This window comes from Loxodonta africana, chromosome 17, assembly GCF_030014295.1.
Source record: "Loxodonta africana isolate mLoxAfr1 chromosome 17, mLoxAfr1.hap2, whole genome shotgun sequence".
Lineage (NCBI taxonomy): Eukaryota > Metazoa > Chordata > Mammalia > Proboscidea > Elephantidae > Loxodonta > Loxodonta africana.
Genome location: NC_087358.1, coordinates 6647512 through 6670027, shown reverse-complemented (window position 1 = coordinate 6670027; position 22516 = coordinate 6647512). Strand labels below are relative to the sequence as shown.

At 40.7% G+C, this 22516-nt stretch overlaps 1 protein-coding gene across 1 annotated transcript in view; it reads right to left on the bottom strand.

The window, feature by feature from the left end:
• Positions 1 to 22516, bottom strand: part of SLC15A1 (solute carrier family 15 member 1) — a 47569-nt gene that overhangs the window by 8641 nt on the left and 16412 nt on the right. The window contains exons 7-17 of the mRNA XM_010589377.3: positions 22412 to 22495; positions 19373 to 19455; positions 16697 to 16783; positions 16010 to 16099; positions 14246 to 14290; positions 14052 to 14084; positions 13878 to 13966; positions 13094 to 13175; positions 9233 to 9352; positions 7826 to 7972; positions 7093 to 7142 (exon numbers count right to left, since the gene is read on the bottom strand). Of these exons, the coding sequence (XP_010587679.1) occupies positions 7093 to 7142; positions 7826 to 7972; positions 9233 to 9352; positions 13094 to 13175; positions 13878 to 13966; positions 14052 to 14084; positions 14246 to 14290; positions 16010 to 16099; positions 16697 to 16783; positions 19373 to 19455; positions 22412 to 22495 (910 nt within the window). The remainder of the gene's footprint in view (positions 1 to 7092; positions 7143 to 7825; positions 7973 to 9232; positions 9353 to 13093; positions 13176 to 13877; positions 13967 to 14051; positions 14085 to 14245; positions 14291 to 16009; positions 16100 to 16696; positions 16784 to 19372; positions 19456 to 22411; positions 22496 to 22516) is intronic.

Here is a 22516-nt window from a genome sequence, read left to right as displayed (position 1 = left end):
GGAAGAAGTAGGTCAGCCCAGCAGTAAGAGAGAGCTCTGAGGAACTTCTCTGAGAAGGTGGAGACCTGTGTATGCAGCTCGCAGAGGAACAGCCACCAGCACCCGTTTCGAATGGAACACCCGGTAAGGCTGGGTACCAGGGCCCAAGGCTTCCAGCCTCTGCAAAGTTCCCTGTGTGTAGGCTTCACATGAAACCGGTTGGGCTTTTTGCCTTCAAAGGACCACACAGGTGGTGAACATTGTGGACAGGTGGTTAGACATTCCTTCCTTCAGTGTTTCAGGCCGTAGAAGACATCAGAACTCTTGGATGACCCTCGGAGGTGGAGGGTGCTGCTTAAAATAAGACCAGTTGATTTTTTCCACCAAACAGGTGAATGAGGACTTAGAGCAGATTATCTAGTTTAGAGAATGAGAAGTAGTAATATTGTACCCTGGTGGCAAAATGGTTAAGTGCTTGGCTGCTAACCAAAAGGTCAGCAGTTCAAACCTACCAGTGGCTCAGTGGGAGAAAAGACCTGGCCATCTGCTCCTGTAAAGATTACGGCCTAGGAATCCCCATGGGGCAGCTCTGCTCTATCATATAGAGTCACTATGAGTAGGAATCGACTTGATGGCACACAATAACAAGAAGTGCCGTCAAGAACAGTTTAACCTCTACATCCCTAAGAAATGTGGCAAAGTTTCACCAGTTTTATGGCAAAAGTAATCGTGGTCAAATTCTAGGTACTGGCAGAAAATTTCTGAGAATTCAACTCAGGCCCTGAAGTCTTGAGGTATTCTACATGGTGTAGTTTGGCAGGCAATTAATATGGAAGACTGAACGTGACAGTGAGTCAGTAAGACCCTACCCACCCAACCCACTTCGTAGAATTAATACTGCTCCAAACTGTCAACACTACCTTATCAAAGATTAAGATCAGCCATTCAAAAGAGAGAGAGCAGGCAGAGTGTGGGATTAGGAAGTAGGCTCTTGGGCCTGGTTCCTAGCTTTGTAATTTATAAGCCATAAGACTCTGGCTAAATCCCACCTGAGAGACTAGAGTACTACTATCTGCCCAGCATGTTTCAGAGCTGGTGGGAGACGCCGATGAGAATGAAGACCTGTAATAGAAGACGCACAGAGGACGTTTTCATATACAAACACAGGAAATAGCAGCGTCTAAGAGCATTTTCAGGGCTGAGAACAGAGATACAACATCTCTTGGGCTGTCATAGTTTCCATCAGGCACAGTCCTAGGCTCCCAGTAAGGCCTCACATTAGTTTAAGCCTCAGAAGGGACATCAGTGTAACACGATCACAGGAGCAAAGGATGGAGAGTCGGAGCCAGCTGAGAGAATGACAAGATGGAACCAGCTTCTTAAAGACTGACCACGGGAGTAGAGGGATTCGTTCCCTCCCAATTGTTTAATAGCTTTATTGAGATATAATTCACACACATGTAAATCCAAGTTATGTTTTCTTCTGTTGCTTGTGTTTTTGGCATCATATCTAAGAAACCATTGCCTGACTCAAGATCACAAAGATTTACTGCTATTTTTCTCCTAAGAGTTACATTTAGGTTTATGATCCATTGTGTTAAGTTTTGCACATGGTGTGAGTTAGGGGGCCCAACTTCTGGATATCCAATGCCTGTGGGTATCCGGTCATCCCAACACCGTTTATTGAAACTGTCTTAATTTTTTAAATAAAGCTTTTTTTTTTTTTTTTTTCTTCAAAGCTACTTATGCTTTACCTACCCTCCCTTCCTGAAGTATCTTTTTCAGTCATGGCAGTCCTGAAAGCTAAGGTTTGAAATAAACCGAATTTAAAACTATCCCTCACTTCGCTGTTTTCAAATCTTAAATTGAGGCTTTTAGAAAATAAGGAAGGATACTCAATCACCTTACTTTCACCAATAATTTTTGCACCACTAAAAGGGAGTCCCTGGGTGGAGCAAACAGTTACGTGCTTGGCTGTTAACCGAAAGCCTGGAGGCTCGAGTCAATCTGGAGGTCCCTTGGAAGAAAGGCCTGGCAATCTATTTCCGAAAAACCAACCACTGAAAACCCTATGGAGCACAATGTTACTCTGACACACACAGGGTCACCAGGGGTCAGGATCGACTCAACGGCAACTGGTGGTGAATAAAAATATTGGAAAAAATTTTTTTTACTTTTCTCATACTTTTTGTATTTTTTATATGTTTTATGATGTACATATTAATTTGATACAGTAGTTTATAATTTATAAAGGACACTGTAGTCATACAGTCTGACTTTCTGAAATTCTTTTATTCATCAGTTCTTATGTGATGCTAGTTTTCTAGAACTTCCCTGTTCTATGTGTTGTCTCCACGGCATTACAGAAACAGTAAAACCTTTCGTCCATGAAGGGTTTAATATTGCCAATTACAGTTTCCCATTTATCTGTGGCCACATGGGTGGGCGAGGCAGGGAAAGGGTTGTGGTCACATACATCTTTCTTCCTCCCCAAGATCTCACTAAAGACAACATGGAAAGAAAAATGAAGCTTTAGCAGCACAAGAACACAAAGGATAGATACCATGATCTAAATTTCACAAAGTTTCCGAAGTTAGGAAACATTTCTGAAGAAATCAAAGCAATGAAAACCACGTAAGGCGCTTCCAGCTTACACCAAATGCAAAGATCAGGGAAGCACCAGGGTATTTCTTCCCAGATCTACTAGGAGAGTGGTGTGTGTGTGTGTGTGGGACAGAGGAGCAATCCAGGAAAAAAAAAACAAAAAAAAAAACCCAGAGGACCCCACAAAAGGGAAAAGGAAGTGAGGAACAATAACAACAAAAAACTGAAAGGACTTAGTAATGGCAAGATGACTAAAATCACATCCATATTTAGTTACACCGCAGAGAAATTTGTGGACACCAAGAAAAAAGAAGAAACCAAAACTTTGTGAAAAGAAAATAAAATCAACTACAAACAGATGACTTTTTTTTTTTTCCTTTCAGCAAATTAATATGAAAACCCAAAAGACATAAGCCTCCAAAGTTCTGGAGGAAAATGGTGTGTAAGAACAGAAAAAGGCATTTTCAGGCATGCAAAGACTTGAATTTACCTCACAGCTTTTTTTTTTTTTTTCATTTATTTTATTGTACTTTAGATGAAGGTTTATAAAACAGTTTCTCATTAAACAGTTAGTACACATATTGTTTTATGACTTTGGTTAACAACCCCGCAACATGTCAACGCTCTCCCCTCTCAACCTTGGGTTCCTATTAACAGCTTTCCTGTCCCCTCCTGCCTTCTAGTCCTTGCCCCTTGGCTGGTGTGCCTTTTTACTCTCGTTTTGTTTTATGGGCCTGTCCAATCTTTGACTGAAGGGTCAGCCTCAGGAGTGACTTCATTACTGAGCTAAAAAGGTGTCTGGGAGCCATACCCTCAGGGTTTCTCCAGTCTCTGTCAGACCAGTAAGTCTGGTCTTTTTTTGTGAGTTAGATTTTTATTCTACACTTTTCTCCTGTTCTGTCTGGGACCCTCTATTGTGATCCCTGTCAGAGCAGTCAGTGGTGGTACCTGGGCACCAGCTAGTTGTGCTGGACTCAGGCTGGTGGGGGCTGTGGTATTTGTGGTCCATTAGTCCTTTGGACTAATCTTTCCCATCACATCAGGCTACAGACTGATTCCATCACCCCCAAGTCTCCTGTAGTCAACGCTTTCTCCCACTCCCAATATATAGTGACCACTGGTCTGTTCTCCACGTCCGTGGTTTTTTGTCTTTTCCAGAATATCATATAGATGGAATTATACAATAGATAATAGATACAATGATGTTGAACATTTTTCATGTGCGTGTTTGTCATTTGTATATCTTGTTTGGTGATGTGTCTGTTAAAGATTGTCTGCTTTATTTTTTAATTGTGTTATTTTTGTATTATTGAGTTTTGAGAGTACTTTATGTATTCTGCATATAAGTTCTTTGGCAAATATGCAGTTTGTAAATATTTTCTCCCAACTTGTAGCTTATCTTTTCATACTCTTAACAAGGATATGTATAGAACAAACATTTTTAGTTTTGATGAAGTCTAATTTATCAATTTTTTCTTTTATGGATTGTGCTTTGGTGTCATAGTTAAGACCTCAAGGTCACAAAGATTTTTCATGGTTTCTTATAAAAATTTTTTGTTTTGCATTTTACATGTAGATCTGTAGTCAATTTTGAGATAATTTTGTACATGTTTGTATAAGAATTTTGTATAAAATGTGAGGTTTTGGCAAAGGCTTATTATTATTTTCACTCTATTGTACTTATAAGGATGAAACAGAATATAACGTTGTGTATAAAACCATCAGTACAGCCTTGGTTGTTACGTACAAATTTTTCATTTCTTGTGCTGACCTCTCAGCATTTGCTGCTGTCGCCGCTTACGCTATGAGAAGAGTATGCCTTAAATTCCGTTAAACTTTTTTCTTTTTGTATCTTCCTCTTCCCGTTTTGGATCTCTAGTTTGAATTTCACCCTCTATCTACCCTTCCAGTGTTGTCGTTCCTCACATACTTGTCACAGGCTACCTTAACCTCCTTTTGGGGCTCATCGTCTGGCCGGTCGAATCTATCTAAGATTCATGTATAATCTATTTCTTTTTTTTTTCTTGCCCGGCTCTTAACTTAGTGCTTATATATATATATATAATTTATTTTATTTCTTGTTGTTGATGGTATACACAGCAAAACATATGCCGATTCAGCAGTACCTACATGTACAATTCAGTGGCATTGATTACATTTTTCAAGTTGTGTGACCATTCTCTCTCTCCTTTTCTGAGTTGCTGCTCCCTCATTAACATAAATTCACTGCCCCCTAAGGCTCCTATCTCATCCAGTTGCTGTTGTCATCTTGATCCCATATAGATAGATCTTGAGAGAGTATATTGAAAGGCTTATTTTTTTACATATGAATATCCAAATATTTCAACACCATTTGTTGAAAAGAGTGTCCTTAGTCCATTGTGTTGCCTTTGCACCTTTGTCAAAATTCAGTTGGCCATACTTGTGTGGGCCTGTTGTTGGACTGTCTCTTCTGTTCTGTGGATCTGTAGGTCTTTTCCTTTGCCAGTACTGCTTTGTCTTGATTACTGTAGCTTTAAGATGTCTTAAAATTTGTAGTAGTATGAGTCTTCCAAATTTACTCTTTTCTCAAAATTATTTTGGCTGTTCTACTTCCTTTGCCTTTCCATACAAATTTTAAAATTAGCTTGTCAGAATCGACTCGACGGCACTGGGTTACTGGGATCTATAAAAATAATGCTAGGATTTTGATAGGAATTGCATTAAATATATGGACCAATTTGGAGAGAATCCGCATCTTTATTGTATTAACTTCTTTTTTTGTCATTGTTGAACGTTATGTTGTGGTTTAGGTGAAAGTTTACAGAGCAAATTAGTTTTCCATTCAACAATTTATATGCAGCTTGTGTCGTGACATTGGTTGCAAACCCCTGAATGTGTCAGCACTCTCCCCCCTTCCTCCCTGGGTTCCCTACGTCCATTCGCCCAGCTCTCCTGCCCCTACCTTCCTTCTGAACTTTGTTTTTGGCAGATGCTGCCCTTTAGGTTTCGTATAGTTGATTGTTCTGAGGTGCACATTCCTCACTGGTGGTGGTGTTCATTTCATAGGCCTGTCTATTGTATGGCTATGATGTGATCTCCAGGAATGATTTCAGTTCTAAGTTTGAAGGGTGTCTAAGGGCCGTAGTCTCAGGGGTTCCGCCAGTCTCTATCAGACCAGTAACTCTGGTCTTACTTATGAGTTTGAATTTTGTTCTACAGTTCTTTCCTGCTCTGTCCCTGAACTACTATTGTGGTCCCAGTGAGAGCAGCTGGTAGTGGTAGCTGGGCCATCTAGTTCTTCTGGTCTCAGGCTAGTGGAGGCTGTGGTTTGTGTGGTCCGTTGGTCCTTTGGACTAATTGTTTCCTTGAGACTTTGGTTTTCTTTGCCCTTCTTTGCTCCAGATAGGAAGAGACCAATTGTATCTTAGATGGCTGCTTGCAAGCTTTTAAGACCCAGTCCCTACTCACCAATGTAGGATGTGGACCATTGTCTATGTGGAGTATAATATACCAGTTGACCTAGATGTCTCCCAAGACTATGGTCCCTAGTCTTCAAGCCCAGTATCTCAGTCCCAGTAGGAGTATGGTTATGGCTAAGAAGGTTTCATGACTGTGTACCCTGTGCACACTATAGCATACGTGGTGTATTTGCAGCGTGTACGTATATATATGCACATGGGTGTATTTCCATATACCCTCCTATGTGTTCTAATCAATGAAAACAGTATGTCTTTCCATTTATTTAGCTCTTCTTTAATATCTTTTATATGCATTTTCTAATTTTCAGCACTCATATCCTACATGTTTGGTTAGACTTATCCTAAGTATTTCATCTTTTTTGGAGCTATTTTAAATGGCATGGCTTTTAAATGTTAGTTTCCAGTTGTTCATTCTTAACATAGAAATGTGCTGGATTTTTTATGTTGGTCCTGTATCCTTTCTAAACTCACATATTGATTCTATGAGCTTTTTTTCTTTTGTTTTAGGTATATCCTTGGAGCTTTGTATGTAGACAGCCTGTGAATAGGGATAGTTTTATTTCTTCCTTTCTAATATGAATGCTTTTTACTTGTTTTTCTTGTCTTATCGCAGTGGCTAGATTTTCCAGAAGGATGCCGAATAGGAGTGGGGACAGTGGACAGCCTTATCCCGTTTCTAATTTTGGGGGAAAGCATTTGAACTTTCACCATTAAGCACAAGGTTAGGTTGGGTTTTTTTTTTTTTTTTTAGATGTCCTTTATCAGGGTAAGGAAGTTCCATTCTTTTCCTAGCTTGCTGAGAGTTTTTATCATGAATGGATGCTGAATTTTATCAAACGTCTTTTCTGTATTAATTGATACGGAGATGTGGATTTTCCTCCTATCTATAGATTATATGGATTTTTTATTGACTGCTGAACCAGTCTTACTTTCTTGGAATAAACCCCATACTTTCATTTTATATGCCCTTACAGTTGGACTTTACTGTGGGTATGCGTTACTTCCATAAGACTCTGCTTTAACTTAAGTTTTAAAGAAACATATATACCTGATTCCATTTTGTCCTTTTTCTGGCTTCTGGTTAAGGCCATCATTTATCTGAAAGAGAAAACAATAATATAAAAACATTTTTTCAAAATCTAACTAGAATAAGTTCAGATTAACATTTTAGCCTTTGAAAAGGAGAGTGAGGTTGGCATTTATCATAGGAGCTAAGGGCAAAATAGTTACATTTGAAGAGTTCCATTTCATTAACCCTGGTGTTCCTTGAGGTTAACGTGAACCTCTAAAATTTCTGATGCCACTCAGCAGGTTCCTAAACACATGACCAAGGAAATCTTAATTCCGTGCTGGACTCCGTACAGACTCACTGAAATTCAACTTTACGGAATACTTCCTTCTCCTTCGCGGGGTTAACTATACTTTTATAGCTTCTTTATGTGCTGAAAGTCTCATTGTATGGTACATCTAGACTTCTGTATGTTGTCATGAAATCTTATATTTATTTTTATTGCTTTTACCTGATACACTCACTTTATTTTTTTCAGAGACTGTTCTAATTTTCCAGTCACTAGGTAGAAATTATAATTAATATTATCCCTTCCCATCCATAAGTTAAATTTTTATTGGGAAGTTAAATGACTCATATTCTTGAAGAAGAAAGAAACTGATAATTATCTAAAACACTACTGCATAGGGGTAAAGCAAAGTCACACCACTAAGAAGCTGTGTTGTCAGGTCACAAACAGTGAAGAGTCAGTTGTAGGTGCCTGAGTACTTACCACTCGGTACTCGTCGGCGGCCCATATGAGAAGGGTGTGGCGATGGCCCGGCTCGAAGGTATGAGTTACTGGAGTGTCTTGTAACCCATTAGAAGAAATGCTTATATTAGGCAGTTTGTCTACATCAAAAGTTATAAATCCATCTGTCTGCAGACGGGGAAAAAGAGTCACAGTTAACAACAGAAGGCTCTCTGGAGTCATGTTCTGCACTGTGGAGCAGAACTACAGGGTGTGTTATTTAACATCCCAAACTCACATTCAGATGCATCAAGAAATGGTCTGGGGGTTTGCATTTGTTTGCCTGAGCCCCCTCCTCACTGTTATGGACTCCGTCATGAAATGTTTTAGGATTACCCCAGAAATCAAGCTTTCCATCAGATGTCTGACTTGGTTTTATAAAGATAAGTGCTATGGAAACTGTTGCTACGATTAGGCAAAGAATGGCATCAAAACAAAACCAACTGCCTGGTGAAAAGCAGTACCGGGCAGCTCCCACCCCAGGAGGCGATGTAGGTTTGTTTTTTTTTCTTCAAGGTTATTACTTTGGCAAGATCTCAGGTAGTAGTTCTCAATCTTGGCTGAACAGGAATGAGATAAATAAACTCTCCGAGGTTGGGACCCAGGCATCAGAACTGTTTAAACTCTCCAGTATGCACCAGTGATCATGAGCAGTGATCATCTAGATTAGCGTTTTCCACCCTAATATTGACATTTTGGACCAGAGAATTCTTTGGGGGGGTGGTGGGGGAGGGTCTGTCCTGTGCCCTGTAGGATCTTTAGCAGCATCCCAGATGTCAATGGAACAACCCCCATCAGAACAACCATAGTGTCTCCAGAGATTGCCAAATATTCCCTGGGGGGAACCCCCCCCACCCCAGTGAGAAGCACTGCCCTACATCCTTACTATTTAAAGTGTACTTCTTTTTTTTTTTCCCCCCCATGGCCAGCAGCCTCACAAGTGAGAGCTTGTGAAAGATGCAGGATTTCAGAACTACTAATTAAGAACCTGCATTTTAACAAGCTCCCCAGGCGATTCTTAGACACATTGAAGTTTGAGGCACAGTGGTCTGGAATGAAGACAAAATAACATCAAGATACTAAAACATTTCACGTGTGGGCTAAGCATGAGATTAATACGAGGACCAAAAAGAACAACTTATCCAAGTCTTACTATAAATCAGGTCAAGACAAACAAAAACAAACGAAACCCATTGCTGTCGAGTAGTTTCCTCCTTATAGTGACCCTATAGGACAGAGTAGTACTGCCCCACAGAGTTTCCAGGAGTGGCTGGTGGATTCAAACTGCTGGCCTTTTGGTAAGCAGCTGAGCTCTTAACCACTACGCCACCAGGGCTACATAAATCAGGTCAGAAGACAAAAAAGAAAGTTGCATTTCATTCTACTTACTTGAGACATTGGGCCAAGTGGCTCTATTGCTCCAGAAAATGATACATTTACGCCATTACTTCCTATATTTAGCACCTTAAGTTGAATTTCGTTTCCTTTGGGGAAGACTGGAAGAGTTTTCTGAGCAAAATAAACGAAAATTGACAGTGAGCTCTTCAGTGAAACACTGAAGATAATCTTAACCTTGGCATTGGAGCTACTTTTGAGCTAGCCAGGAAAACCTGTGTTGGCTGAGGCAGACCAAACTTTCCATACCAAGCAAAGCATCAGGAGTGGTGCTTACCAGTCGTTCATATCACGGCACCCACAGGAAATTTTATTTGTACGGAACATTAAAGAAATCACAAAGAGGCTGCTCATGGTCTTTCCTAGCTATCTGCCAGGTTATGGGGCTTAGTATCTGAGGGGCCAGATAAGCCACAGCCTAAATGAATGCCTACCTTCATTAAAATTGTAAACATCCATCATAAGTACGCAAAAAACATGAACACAGCAGACCTGAGACCGCTCTCTTTAGAAAGGCCTGCTTGCAGGGTTAGCCCTTGACTGGTGTCTGGGAACCTGGATTTGGGGAGGGCTCCCACCATTCGCAGGATTGAGAAGAGTGGCTCACTGAGCCTCAATTGTTTGTGTGCGCAACATGGCTTATGTTGAATGGCTGTTTTGCTTCTGGTAGTCTGAAACTTTGGTATGTGCTCGGCAGAGGGTTCTGTGTGACTTGACTCCCAGTAGCAACCTTGGACACCTAGGCTCAGGTGAGCTTCTCTGGTAGGCAACACTTCACATGTGTTGTTATACGTCAATGCTGGAGCAATTTAGCATGTCCTGTGTGACTCCAAGGAGCCCTGGCGGTGCAGTGGTTAAAAGCTCAGCTGCTAACCAAAAGGTCAGCACTTTGAATCATGCAGGCGCTCCTTGGAAACGCAATGGGACAGTTCTGCTCTGTCCTTCAGGGTCGCTATGAGTCAGAATTGACTCGACAGCAATGTGTATGTGACTACCAAGGAGAAGACTGGAGTTCGCCCCATGCACTGTTCCCTTTTGTGATTTTCCTTTGTATTTTTTTTTCCCCTGTAATAAACTGTAGTCATGGGCATGACTACGTACTGAGTCCTGCCAGAACTCAGGTGTAGTCTTGGGACCCCCAACACAGTAAGGGACTGGTAATCTGTAACGCTTGGAGACTGCTTTCCAGTGAGACTCAAGGAAGTAAACTGACGGCTTTTCATGAGCTGCAGGGAGAAGAAAGAGGAGGAGGAAGACTCCTGGGGACACCGGAGATAAGAGACTGTGGGAAAGAGAAGCACAAGATAACCCTACAAGAAGGGGGTGAAGCTCCAAGGAATAAAACCCAAACTGAAACACCACACCTCACAGAACTCCACCAGCATCACAACAGGCTTGTCCTGCTTTGGCTTTGCATGGGGACAGACACTGAAGAACTCAATCACCGGATTATCTTTCTTTGAGATGCAATTTACAGTTTTGTTCTTTCCATTCTTAAGTTCCCTGGGGTTCAGCAATGTACAGCACCAAAGACTCTACAGTTAATCACACTTGCTTTTAAGCTGCCCCTTTGCTGCGGACAGGGGTATTACTATAACAAAGGGAAGCAAACTTTTCCAAGCCCCCAAGAGCACAAAGCTTTCCCAGGGCTCCTGTCCCACTCGTACTGGCTGAAAATGCTTCCCAGATCCTAAGAGCCACGTGTTTACTTACGCTTTCACTTGGTCAGGGCATCATGTGCCCTTACTGTGTGGAAAGAACCTTAGAGAGTGTTGCTGAGGTTCTCAGTATGGATCAGACAGGGCGCCAGCTACCTGGTAGCAGAGATGTGGTGTGTACACACTCCAACACAAGGTAGAAAGGGATGTGTGATGTGCCAGCAATGGGAAAAGTGCTGATAATACACTATACGACTTCAGTGGAAAGAGGGGTACAAAGAGAAGGAATCGAGGAGGAACCTGGGAGGAAGTAGTGGCATTCAGTTGGGCCTTAAATGATAAAATGATAGCCAGGTTAGAGGTATAGATATATAATCTGAAACAATAAGTGAGGAAAAGGAGGGGGGGGGAGGCATTTTAAGTAGAACAAAGACATACAAAGAAGAAATCAGAGCATGGATGGGGAAGAATGGGCTTGGTTGGTTAGTCTAAAAGTATGGGTGAGAGGAAATGATGACGATCACTTCACAGAGGTTAGCTGGACCAGCCTCCAGATTACTGGTTCTTAACCAGGAAGAATTATCCTGCCAGGGCACATTTGATAATGTTTGGTGACATTTTGGTTGTCACAGTGAGAGGGGGTGCCATTGGCATTTCTTGTGTAGGCCAGGGTTGGTGGTAACCATCCTACAATGCACAAGGCAGCTCCCACAACAAAGCATTATCTTGTCCAAATGTCAGTAAGTGCCAAGGTTGAGAAGCCCTGGCGTAGAGACCTTTGACTGCCTGGCTGAGGAGTTTAGCTGTTATGCTAAAGGCAGTAGTAGCGGGGCACTATTGAAGATTTTGACTTTAAGATAAGAGTGGAAGTGATCAGAGCTGCTCAGAATGGTTAATCTTGGGAGAGAATGAAGGAAAGACTGGACAGAGACAGACCAAAGACATAGAGGAGCTACTGCTTCTTCATCAGCTGGACCAGTGAGGGTCTGAAATAGGGAAACAGTAATGTGAGCACTGGGTCTTGCTAAGACTTCAGCAATTGGATTTCAAATTGAGGGGAGGGCGAGAGAAGAATCTCCAACCAACAGCAATATTCCATGCCTGGAAGACCAGGATCAGAGCAGTGGCACTGACAGAAGTTAGGAACATTTAAAGAAGGCCTATGCTTTGGGGGAGGGAGGGGAAGAAAAGGGGTTATTCTTTTGTTACCTACTTCTGTCATCTTTTCAGGCTAAACACTGTTACACCTACCCCTTGCTTATCAACTGTCCTGTTATCCAACATTTCACATTTATGACAGAAGTAAAAAATCTACTGTCTGATTATTTAGTGCTTTAATGACATACATCTGGCAGTAACAAATGCTGAGGCATGAGGCGATAGTAACACTGACCTTGATGGTTGGAGATACGTGTCAGTTTGGCTGGGCCATGATTCTCAGTGGTTTGGCAATTGCGTAATAATGTAATTTGGCAGTTGTGTAATAATGTAGTCATCTTCCATTTTGTGATTTGATGTGGTCATCCTCCATTTTTGCATAACACCAATTTTTGCATAATGACCTGGTCTTTGGAACCTAGTCGTGTCAATAAGTGAGGAGTGGGTGTACTTCCTCATGGGTAAGTCACTACAATGGCTCTGAAAACAGCTGCCCTGCCTCTTTCTAGAACCTGATCTCAAACAGCATTATGAGTCTAGATTTGCCCCCTTTGGGGCTCAGGAGACTCATGGGTCAGTTTAGGAGCAAATCATCCATAGAAACAGTAGAGTTAAAAATGCGTTTTTCCATCAAAAGAATAATTTACAATTTTCTGAAGTGCTGCTTGCTGGTAAGTGATGGACTTCTTTTAAACAGACCCACTAGACATTTAGATTACAAAGGAACAAGTTGCGTAAAACTGTATTATAAGTTGAGGCTCTGTATTTATGTAACTGTTACCGAATTGTTCTCCCAATTAAACCCATCCATCTGATCATATTCCCGGCTGCGTCCTTTGCAGTGTGAAGAATCTGTAGTTACACTGACTGAAAGGAACTCTCCTGTCTCTTGCTTCACATCTTCCATAGCTACAGGGCCTCATTCAAAGGGAAAGACCCTGGCCTCCCTACCTCCTTTCAGTCCTGGAGAAAGAGGACTTCGGAACATTCCACCTAAACCCACCAGGAAAGGCCACTCAAGAGCCCAAAGACAACTCACGTCAATTTCCACTTGTACAATGGCAGCCACCACAAAGGCCATGGAAGCTAGGAACATTCCGACTGTCATCCTCTTCAAAGAGCTGATTCAGGACAAACGGAGAGTGAATCTCAACCAGCCTCACACAAAAAAGCCATAGTTCCCCCAAAAGATACATTCCTTACCCTCTGGTCCCCCCAAACAAAGCTAACTTTTCTACAGAACGCATGGGATTCAACATGTCTGTCCCTCTGTTACTTAAGCCTGAGATTAAGGGGTATAAACGTCAATCAGCTTCTCCTCTGCGTTTTTACATTTACGTTCTATAAACTCTAAATCTGCTGCCTTGAGTTGATACCAGCTCATAGTGACCCTACAGGACAGAGTAGAACTGCCCCATAGGGTTTCCAGGGAGCAGCTGGTGGATTCGAACTGTCGACCTTTTGATTAGCAGTTGAGCTCTTAACCACTATGCCATCAGGACTCCGTGTAAACTCTAGTTCAGGCAATATTCAGGATTACAGTTAACATTCATATCATCTACTTATGTAAAAGAACCTTAAGGAAAACCTTTTCCAGGCTGCCATTAACTGCACTTTTTTTTAAGGGCAGGTTTTCAGAGCCATCTGCACACAAACGTCTGTTTATGAATTCTTGTACAAAACCCCATTGTATAGGCGGTGTTGGGGAAGGGGATACACAAGTTCTTTTCATGGAAGCACCAGAAGCTGAGAGAATGCAGCCTATCTGCAAAGCCATAGGCCTAATGGAGCCCGGCCCCAACCCAAACTGACCAGTCACCTACGTGAAATTGAGACCGCATTTTGCAATCAGAGGGTACACCAGAGCATCGACAATGGGGACCATGATAACGATCAAGATGGCATTCACGGTCTAGAGATGAAGTGAAGGTAAAATGTTAATCTTCGTCTCAAAGATGACTTTGATCTCTGAAAGCAACTTAAATTTGTTCTCCTACCTGCATCTGATCTGGCTGAATTTCAATAGTTCCCTAAAAAGAAGAAAAATGTCATTGATAATCTCTCCTAGATGATCATTTGTGGGGGTGGGGGCTTCGGAATGACATGAAAGGGAAGGAGAGAAGGGGCTAAAGGACTAAAACAAGTGTGTAGTGACCAGGGAAGGTCAAACGCCTTGGTATCTACAACTTACAATTTTTCCATTCATAGCTGCTGCCTGCAGTGTCCACCTTGAGCCCTTAAAAACAAATAAATTTACTGCATCATTTGGGAACATGAGCTTTCAAGTTTTTATAAGTTAAGGGTGAGTCCTTTCAAATCAGGAATGAGGTCTGAAATGTCATGGGATTTTTTTTTTTTTTTAACATCAGATTAGCCTCCTGGCTTCATTATAATACTGGGTAAAAAGAAAAAACTCGCATTGCTGCTGTACAAATGAGCACATTACGTAGGACTCCATCCCCCCGTGAAGAATGTCCCAAGTAGTACTGGGGGATAAAGCTATACTCAGGAAATACGAGAATGCATTTCTGAGGCTTGTCAGAAAGCACGACATCACCTACAAGGTGAAAGCAGCTGTTGACACTGAGGATGTCCCATGCTCACTGTCAGCATAGCTTCAAGTAGATTATTACTGTTCAGAGCCATTTTGAATAGTCTAGGCCACCTGGGACCCCTGGTGGTGCACTGGTTAAGAGCTTGGCTGCTAACCAAAAGGTCGGCAGTTTGAATCCACCAAGCCGCTCCTTGGAAACTCTGTGAGGCAGTTCTACTCTGTCCCGTAGGGTCGCCATGAGTTGGGATCAACTCGATGGCAATGGGTTTTTTGGCTTGGGGAGGCTCTCCTAGAATTGATCTCCATGAAGAGAGCGATGTGTTTAAACCTGGGCAGCCTAGTTACATTTAAACTATTCTATAGTAAAAGGTTTTTTTTACTATATATATAGTAAAATTTTTTTTTTTTTTTTTTAGTAAAAGGTGTCCCAGGACTATACAAGTATGTATGACTAGTTCCACAGAGGACTAAACGTGTGTTTCAACATGAACCCGTCAACTCTACTAGGAAGACGAGGTAAAAAAATAAGCTATCATTTGCATCGTTAATACCTGCCAGTCACTAAGTACTGTATATGCATTTTCTAATTTGACCCTCAGTTTTGAGGTGGGCTGTTCCCCTCTCAGTAAGGAACTACTCCAGTTCACACAGCAACTGGGTGATGGAGCGTGTTTCCTGTGCAAGTCTGATTTCAATAACTGGCTCCTAATCACTATGCAAGACTGCCTCCTCGGTCCTTAAGATGCTGGCCTAAATCCCATCCTGACAAATAAGGAGAGTAATGTCTAAGCTCAAATTTCTTCAAAGAGATAGTTTATCCTTATAATAATCTTTCCCACACAGTAAAAAGATGTGTGTTCGTAAACTTTTTTAAAACTTCAGTTTCTAAAAGAAAAGGTATCTCATTACTCTGTCTTTTGAACATCATGAGTTGAGCTGTCTAATACGATTTTGGAAAACTCAGTCTTACGGCTGTGGCAGGAAGAACAGAACACTAAGGCAGGAAATCTGAGCTTCGGTTCGCTACTCTGGTGTGGGTGACTTCAGAGGAGTCGTTTCACACTGCCAGGCAGTACTCCGAGCCCAAGTGTTCCCATTTTATGGTAGAAGATATCAGTCCCGTCCCAGCTTAATTATTCTCTGGGTCCCCCAAAAGGCAATATATATATATTTTTTTTTTTACCAAACTGCAGTAGTAGAAAAATGCTAGTTTCAACTTTGATTGGCAACGATTCCTGGAGGCTTCGGCCAAACCTTTCCCAAGGCAACTTTATTTGATCACACCTAGTTTTCTTCATTGCCTTGCAATAGAAATATAGATAGAACTGTCTACCTTGGTCGTGGTAGTGCCCAAAGAATGTTTGCTAAATGAAGAAGTCCAGAAACACAGTTTCACGTTACCTGCTGGTCAAACAACGCCCAGAACATTGGGAGCGGAATATACAGGAACATCACCCTCGTAACCATCTTAATTTGAGAGATAAGCCGGTCCTGCAGTTGGAGTGGAGGAGGGACAGATCAGCCACCACTGTGTTGCAGCTACGATGCTCTGCTCAGTTTTCAGTGTAGAAATGTTTGCACCTCGAGACGGACTGGGAGGTGATTAATTGTTCCAAAGAACCCTACCACAGGCTTCTTTCGAAAAGTGAAAATCTCCATGCTATCCAAAGTATACATTAGGACATCTATTTAGGAGGTAAAATTACTAGAATTCACTACTGCATCCCCCATCACTTACTCTTCTACATTCAAATTAAACTGCAATTACATCTAATTAGTGGTTTTATACAGAACACGGGGCCGCTCTGAGTAGAGATCGACTTGACGGAAATGAGTTTGATTTTTGCTTTATACAGAATGAAAGCCTATGAACAGGTAATATTGTTTCCATATAAGTTATGCCCATTGTTTATCAAGTTCTCAATATAAAAATATACTCTCATGTAATATTATTTAAAATACTGCTAAGTGTTATGAGGGTAGAACAGAGGATGTTGTCCATGTACACTAAATACTCGGAATTGAGACTCTGGCCTTTCGTTTCCTGAGGAGATTAATTGGGGCCATTTAACAATCATTGTCACTTACACTGTATTTCTCCTTAGCCCAGTCCAGCCAATGCTCTCTCTTTGGAAATTCCTTACTCCGATGCCTAAACCTGTTTTTGATGGCAAACTGAAGGAAGAAAAATACAATTTCAAAGCAGAATCAAGTACAGGGAAATACATCGCAATTAAGCCCCTTCTAATGTTGGAGAAAAGCAAAATACAAAAACTTTTATATGCTGGTATAATGACCATGTGAAAGGCATAGCTGATGGCCCTATTTCTAGTCTCTTTCTAACCAGGAGCGTTTGAGCTGAGGCTCCCAAAGCCACAGAGTCGCTGCCTGTTCTCCAGATCCTACTTGTGTTCTTTAGAAATACAGTGTCAGGCACATTTGTCATTTATGTTCTCCAGCAGCCATATTAAAAAAGGAAAACACAATAGGTGAAATTAATTTTAAATGTATTTTATTTACCCAACAAACCCAAAACTTCATTTCAACATGTAATAATATATAAAAAAAAATTAACGAGAACTTTTACATCATTTCTTCATACTTAAATCTTCAAAATCCAGGATGCTTTTTACACTTAAGCATATCTCAATATGGATGCTGAATTTTTATCAGAAGTATTTTTATCTGTATATGGACTGTATAAAATTTACCTTTGAAAAACTAGATTGACATATAGCTAAATTGTTCCAGATGTACTTAAAAGATTTACAATAACTGAATGAAGTATCATTTCTAAATTTAAACTAAATACAATGTAAAAGTCAGTTCCTCAGTTGCGCCTATCACGTTTCAAGTGCTCAAGAGCCATATGTGGCTAGTGGTTACCATATTAGACAAGGCATTTCTATAATAAATTTACTGTAACCACACAAAGAGAGTGAGAACCCACTACGTAGAAATGCATTTCTAAGAAAATAATAGTTAAAATTTTAAGTATGGTAACACTAATCAGAAAAATATGCTAGCCTACTCATCGTAAAATTAGAGGCTACTGGCTCTTTGCTGGAGCCCTGGTAGTGCAGTGGTTGAAAGCTTGACTGCTAACCAAAAGGTCAGCAGTTAGAATCCACCAGCCACTCCTTGGAAACCCTGTGGGGTAGTTTTGCTCTGTCCCATAGGGTCATTATGAGTTGGAATTAACTCAATGGCAGTGAGTTTTTGGTTTGGTTCTTTGTTAGTGTTGTTTAGTGAGAGTCCTCTTGGAAAAAAGCAAGGTGCATTTGCACATAGCAGCCGGAGGAGGCAATGATGGTGGTAAGAACGTATGTGAGTAAAAGGCAGTAACGCAAAACTACTGGTAATCCTAGTGCTTCAACTCTCACGACTCTAAGTAGCTTGAAGTTCTTTGGGAATCTGAACTGAGCTGTCAAGTACTTGTAAAGGAAGGAATTGGGTAGATGACTGGTAAGGTCCCTTCTTAGCTTGGAGATACCTCAGTGGGAACAGATGTGATGTTAGAGTCGACATGCAGGACGAAAAGGGAATGTTTGCAAATGAAGGGAATGTTTTGGAGAGGAGGAGAAGATGTGAGTTTCTCAGTACACATTCGTTCCACACGGTGAGAAGCACCTGGATAATGTAATGCAATTAAAGCCAGGATTTTTTTTTTTTTTAGAGAGAGGGGAAGTCATCTAAATTAGCTTACCTATTGCCGTTGAGTTGATTCTTATTCATAGAGACCCTATAGGACTGAGTGCAACTGCTCCATAGGGTTACCAAGGCTGTAAATCTTTACGGAAGCAGACCGCCACGTCTTTCTCCCATGGAACCACTGGTATTTAGATGGCATAAAATTTGAACCGCTGACCTTTCCGTTAGCAGCCAAGTGCTTAACCACTGTGCTACCAGGGCTCCTAAAATTATCTTAAGGCTGCCTTTTTCACTGGAAAGATTATCCACACAAATGTATACTATTACATCATTTTATATTAAAAAAAAAAGGTAAATATATAGGGAAAAGAGTTACTGGATTCCATTTTCCAAAGGTGCCCACTCTCAACCTTTATTTCCTGCCTACAAGTGTACCTACATGCACATATACCATATAGATGTGTATGGAAGAAACTGTATTCTGCCTGTTCCTATCAGCAGATACTCTTTGAACCATGACTTCTGATGGCTAAATACATACACCATGGATATACTACTGTAAGTTAGACGTCAGTCTCCTCTTTTCAGGAATTTAGTGTACAAAACATTTTGCTGCTATGACTACCACAGTGGTAATCATCATATGTGAACTGTTCAGTTTGGGTGCTCATTTTAAAAATTATTTTCTTCACTTTAATTCCTAGAAATAGGATTACTGACCCTACGTGTTTCAACACTTTATCCTTGGTACACATTAGGCTCTTGCCAAGCTGCACCTCCCCATTTTTGCTGCACTGCTCCCTTACAGACATCAACCATTGTTCCCCAGTTTGCTAGGTGAAGAGTCACTTTAATTTGCTATTCCCTTGACCATTGATCTTATTTTACAGTCTCGAGCCATTTCTATTCTTCCCTCTTTGAGTTCTTTTTGTGTTCTTTGTTTATATTTTCTATATGGTGAGTCTTATTAGAAACTTCAATTCATCAAAATAGTTAAGATTGCAAATAAAATGTTTGAAGGAAAGTGAAAGCCACATTGAATCTGAATTTAAAGGAGGTAGAAAGTTCTGTGGTGATCTAAAGTCACTGAGGAAGAACTGCAGAGATACTTACGCCAATGCACTTGGCCACCTTAGCCATGATGTTACCCTGCGGCTGGAATTTCTTGTACATTCCACTGCCCATGACAAATACAACTAGACAGGGTGAAAGAAGACGTGTTACGTGGTATCTGACCGACCTATCTTGTGACCTTTTCTGTAGATGGTCGTACTTTTATTGGACTTATAACCTTGTTGCAGAAATACTGGGATTAATCGTGCAATGGGTTTACCTACCTACCCAACAAGTTTCAGAAGATCCAGAAAAGTTTATAAACTGCTTTTGATACTAACAGTCAGAAAAACCTCTGGGTACTGTTGTATTTGTGTTCTAATATACAAACATTTAAGCCTGATACTATCTACTTCACAGAGCTTGGGACTGCTCAGAGATACCCAGTACAATTATTTACGTACCAGTTCTATCCCTATTTAAAGGGACACAAAAAGAACGAGTGCTTTCACATAACAGATTAATGAATTACTCTCTAAAGACAGTAAACATAGCTCTAATTTTCTGGTTGAAACGGTAAGAGAAAGCTTTTTTTTTTAATCCAGAAAAAAATAACAATCTGTTAAAACTTTTACTTAATCAAGTGTGGCAAAATTTATTCTCTGGTCATTGTACAGAAACATAGTTATAATTAATTGTATCTCTAGTTACAGTTTTACAAAAGTTAAAAGTGCTTCCTCAATGAGGCGATTCTTCCATCAACCTTTTTAGTAAAAGGCATGTTATGAAAATTACTTAGAAAAAGTATTTCTGCAAGGGACTTTTACTAGGACTTCTGATTATCAATACTGCAGTTCAATAATTTAAAGACCCTGATGGATACTTTAAATTCTGTGCGTTTTCCTCAATTAAGAGGGCCTCGAAATGAGATTTGGACAGGCACTAACTCACAAGCACACCTCCACGGATTTCCTGTAGTATAGATGGTCTTTATAGTTGAAGAAATAATAAAAAAAAACCCACACCCGTTGCCATCAAGGTAATTCCGACTCATAGTGACCCTACAGGACAGAGTAGAACTGCCCCATAGGATTTCCAAGGAGCACGTGGTGGACTTGAACTGCCAACCTTTTGGTTAGCAGCCATAGCTCTTAAGCACTACACCACCAGGGTTTCCAGTTGAGGAAATAGTTTACTTATATTTTTGCCCAGGGCAAGAAGATGCCCAATAGATTGTCTACATTTTTTTTTTGCCAACTACTATTTTAATATCTAAGCTTCTGATTAACCAAAAAAAGCTTAAGCATAAGGTTGTTGCACATAGAAATTTCTAGAAGTGGTGTTAACCCATACATAGGATTTGGCCTGTTTTCAATTCCCCTATAAGAAAATCATAACCTCTCATGTAAGAATGACTTGTTCAGACTCAATGAGAATTTACCTAAGGTACTTCTACAGTGTCTGGTACAGAACAATGCTTTTTGAAGTGCTTCTGCCTTGCATCCCAGAGTTGGAGAAGACAGGGTGGGTATGGGCCTTCTAGGGAAGTATGGCAGTATTTGAAGAATTATGGAAGAAAACGGATGTGTATAAAAAAGGGAGAACACTGAGCTTCAACGTAGATGTGAGGATAAAGCTAAACTGCTAAAACATGAGCAAAAGAGATTAAAAACGGCCTACTCAGTGCTATTAAGAACAGATGGATACAGTGACAGTGGCTGACTGCTACTTCATTTGGGTGGGAGAAGAGGCTGTGAAGACTTGAGATGGCTACTGGGCTCTGCTTCTTTCTTGTACTACCATCTTCCTAGTCAGATGCTCCCATGTGAAAAACTCTTCACAATTCCTAAAAAGCCAGTGCCAAGAACTAGCGTGCAAATTAGTGCATCGGATATACACATGCCTAGGAAGCTCTTCGGGGCAGTTCTACTTTGTCCTATAGGGCCGCTATGAGTCAGAATTGATGGCAGTGAGCTAGTTTTTTTTTTTTTTTTTTTGGTATACACTTATATTCCTTCCAGAGGAGAGGTGTACTGGTAGAAACATTTTCAGATGATACATTATTTTAAAATTAAGATGTTCACCGGAAGTATTTAAATGACAATTAAATCAGGTTACTGTTTCTTCCTGCAAACTACAGATTCTAGCCATGGGTTAATCTCGTGTAGTACATTCTGTCTCCTTCATCCTAATCTGCCCAAATAGCATCAGACCTTTAAATGTTCAACTCAGTTGGTTCCTTTTTCTGTAAATCTTTTTTGGATCCCATTCCCTCTAAATCCATGTGCTAACTCTTTCTTTGAATACTCAGAGCATGTTCAACATCCGATAGCAATTCTTATTTATTTAGTTGTTGAGAATAGACATAGCAAAACATACACCAATTCGTTTCTACATGTACAATTCAGTGACATCAATTCGATTCTTTGACTTGTGTGACCATTCTCACCCTCCTTTTCTGAGTTGTTCCTCCCTCATTAACGTAAACTCACAGCCCCCTAAGCCTCCTACCTTGTCTTTCCAGTTGCTGTTGTCAGTTTGATCCCATATAGATAGTTCTTTCAAGAGCATAATGCTCAAGGCAGGCCTTTTTTTTTTTTTTTTTTACGGGTTAAGCTAAATTATTGTTTGGTTTTAAGAAGACTTCAGAGCATATTTTTGGTTTAAGGCTTAAAGATTATCTCAAGGCAATAGTTTCAGGGGTTCATCCAGCCTCCATGGCTCCAGAAAGTCTGGAGCCCAGGAGAATTTGAAAATTCTTTTCTGCATTTTCCGCTTTTTGATCAGGATTCCTCTATAGAATCCTTGATCAAAATGTTCAGTAATGGTTGCCAGGCATCATCTAGTTCTTCCTGGTCTCTTGGCAAAGGACTGGTCTCTTGTTGATGGAGGCAAATAGCCACACGTTTCATATCCTCCTCCTATTCCTGACCTCCTTCTTCCTCTGTTGCTCTGGGAGAGCAGAGACCAATTGTTGTGATGGCAATTGTTTGTCCTATTTTTTGTTACAATTTGTTACGTGGACTTTGAAAAATTAGTAACAATAATTAATGTAGGGCCTGACCTGATCACAGATTTGTTCAGCTGATTTCTACTTACTGAGAGATACAGCCATGAGAGCAGCAGGAACGCCAAACGCCAGTGGGTAACAAGCTTGTTTACTGTGAATTCCACACTCTTGAACTGGGGAGAAAAAAAATTATA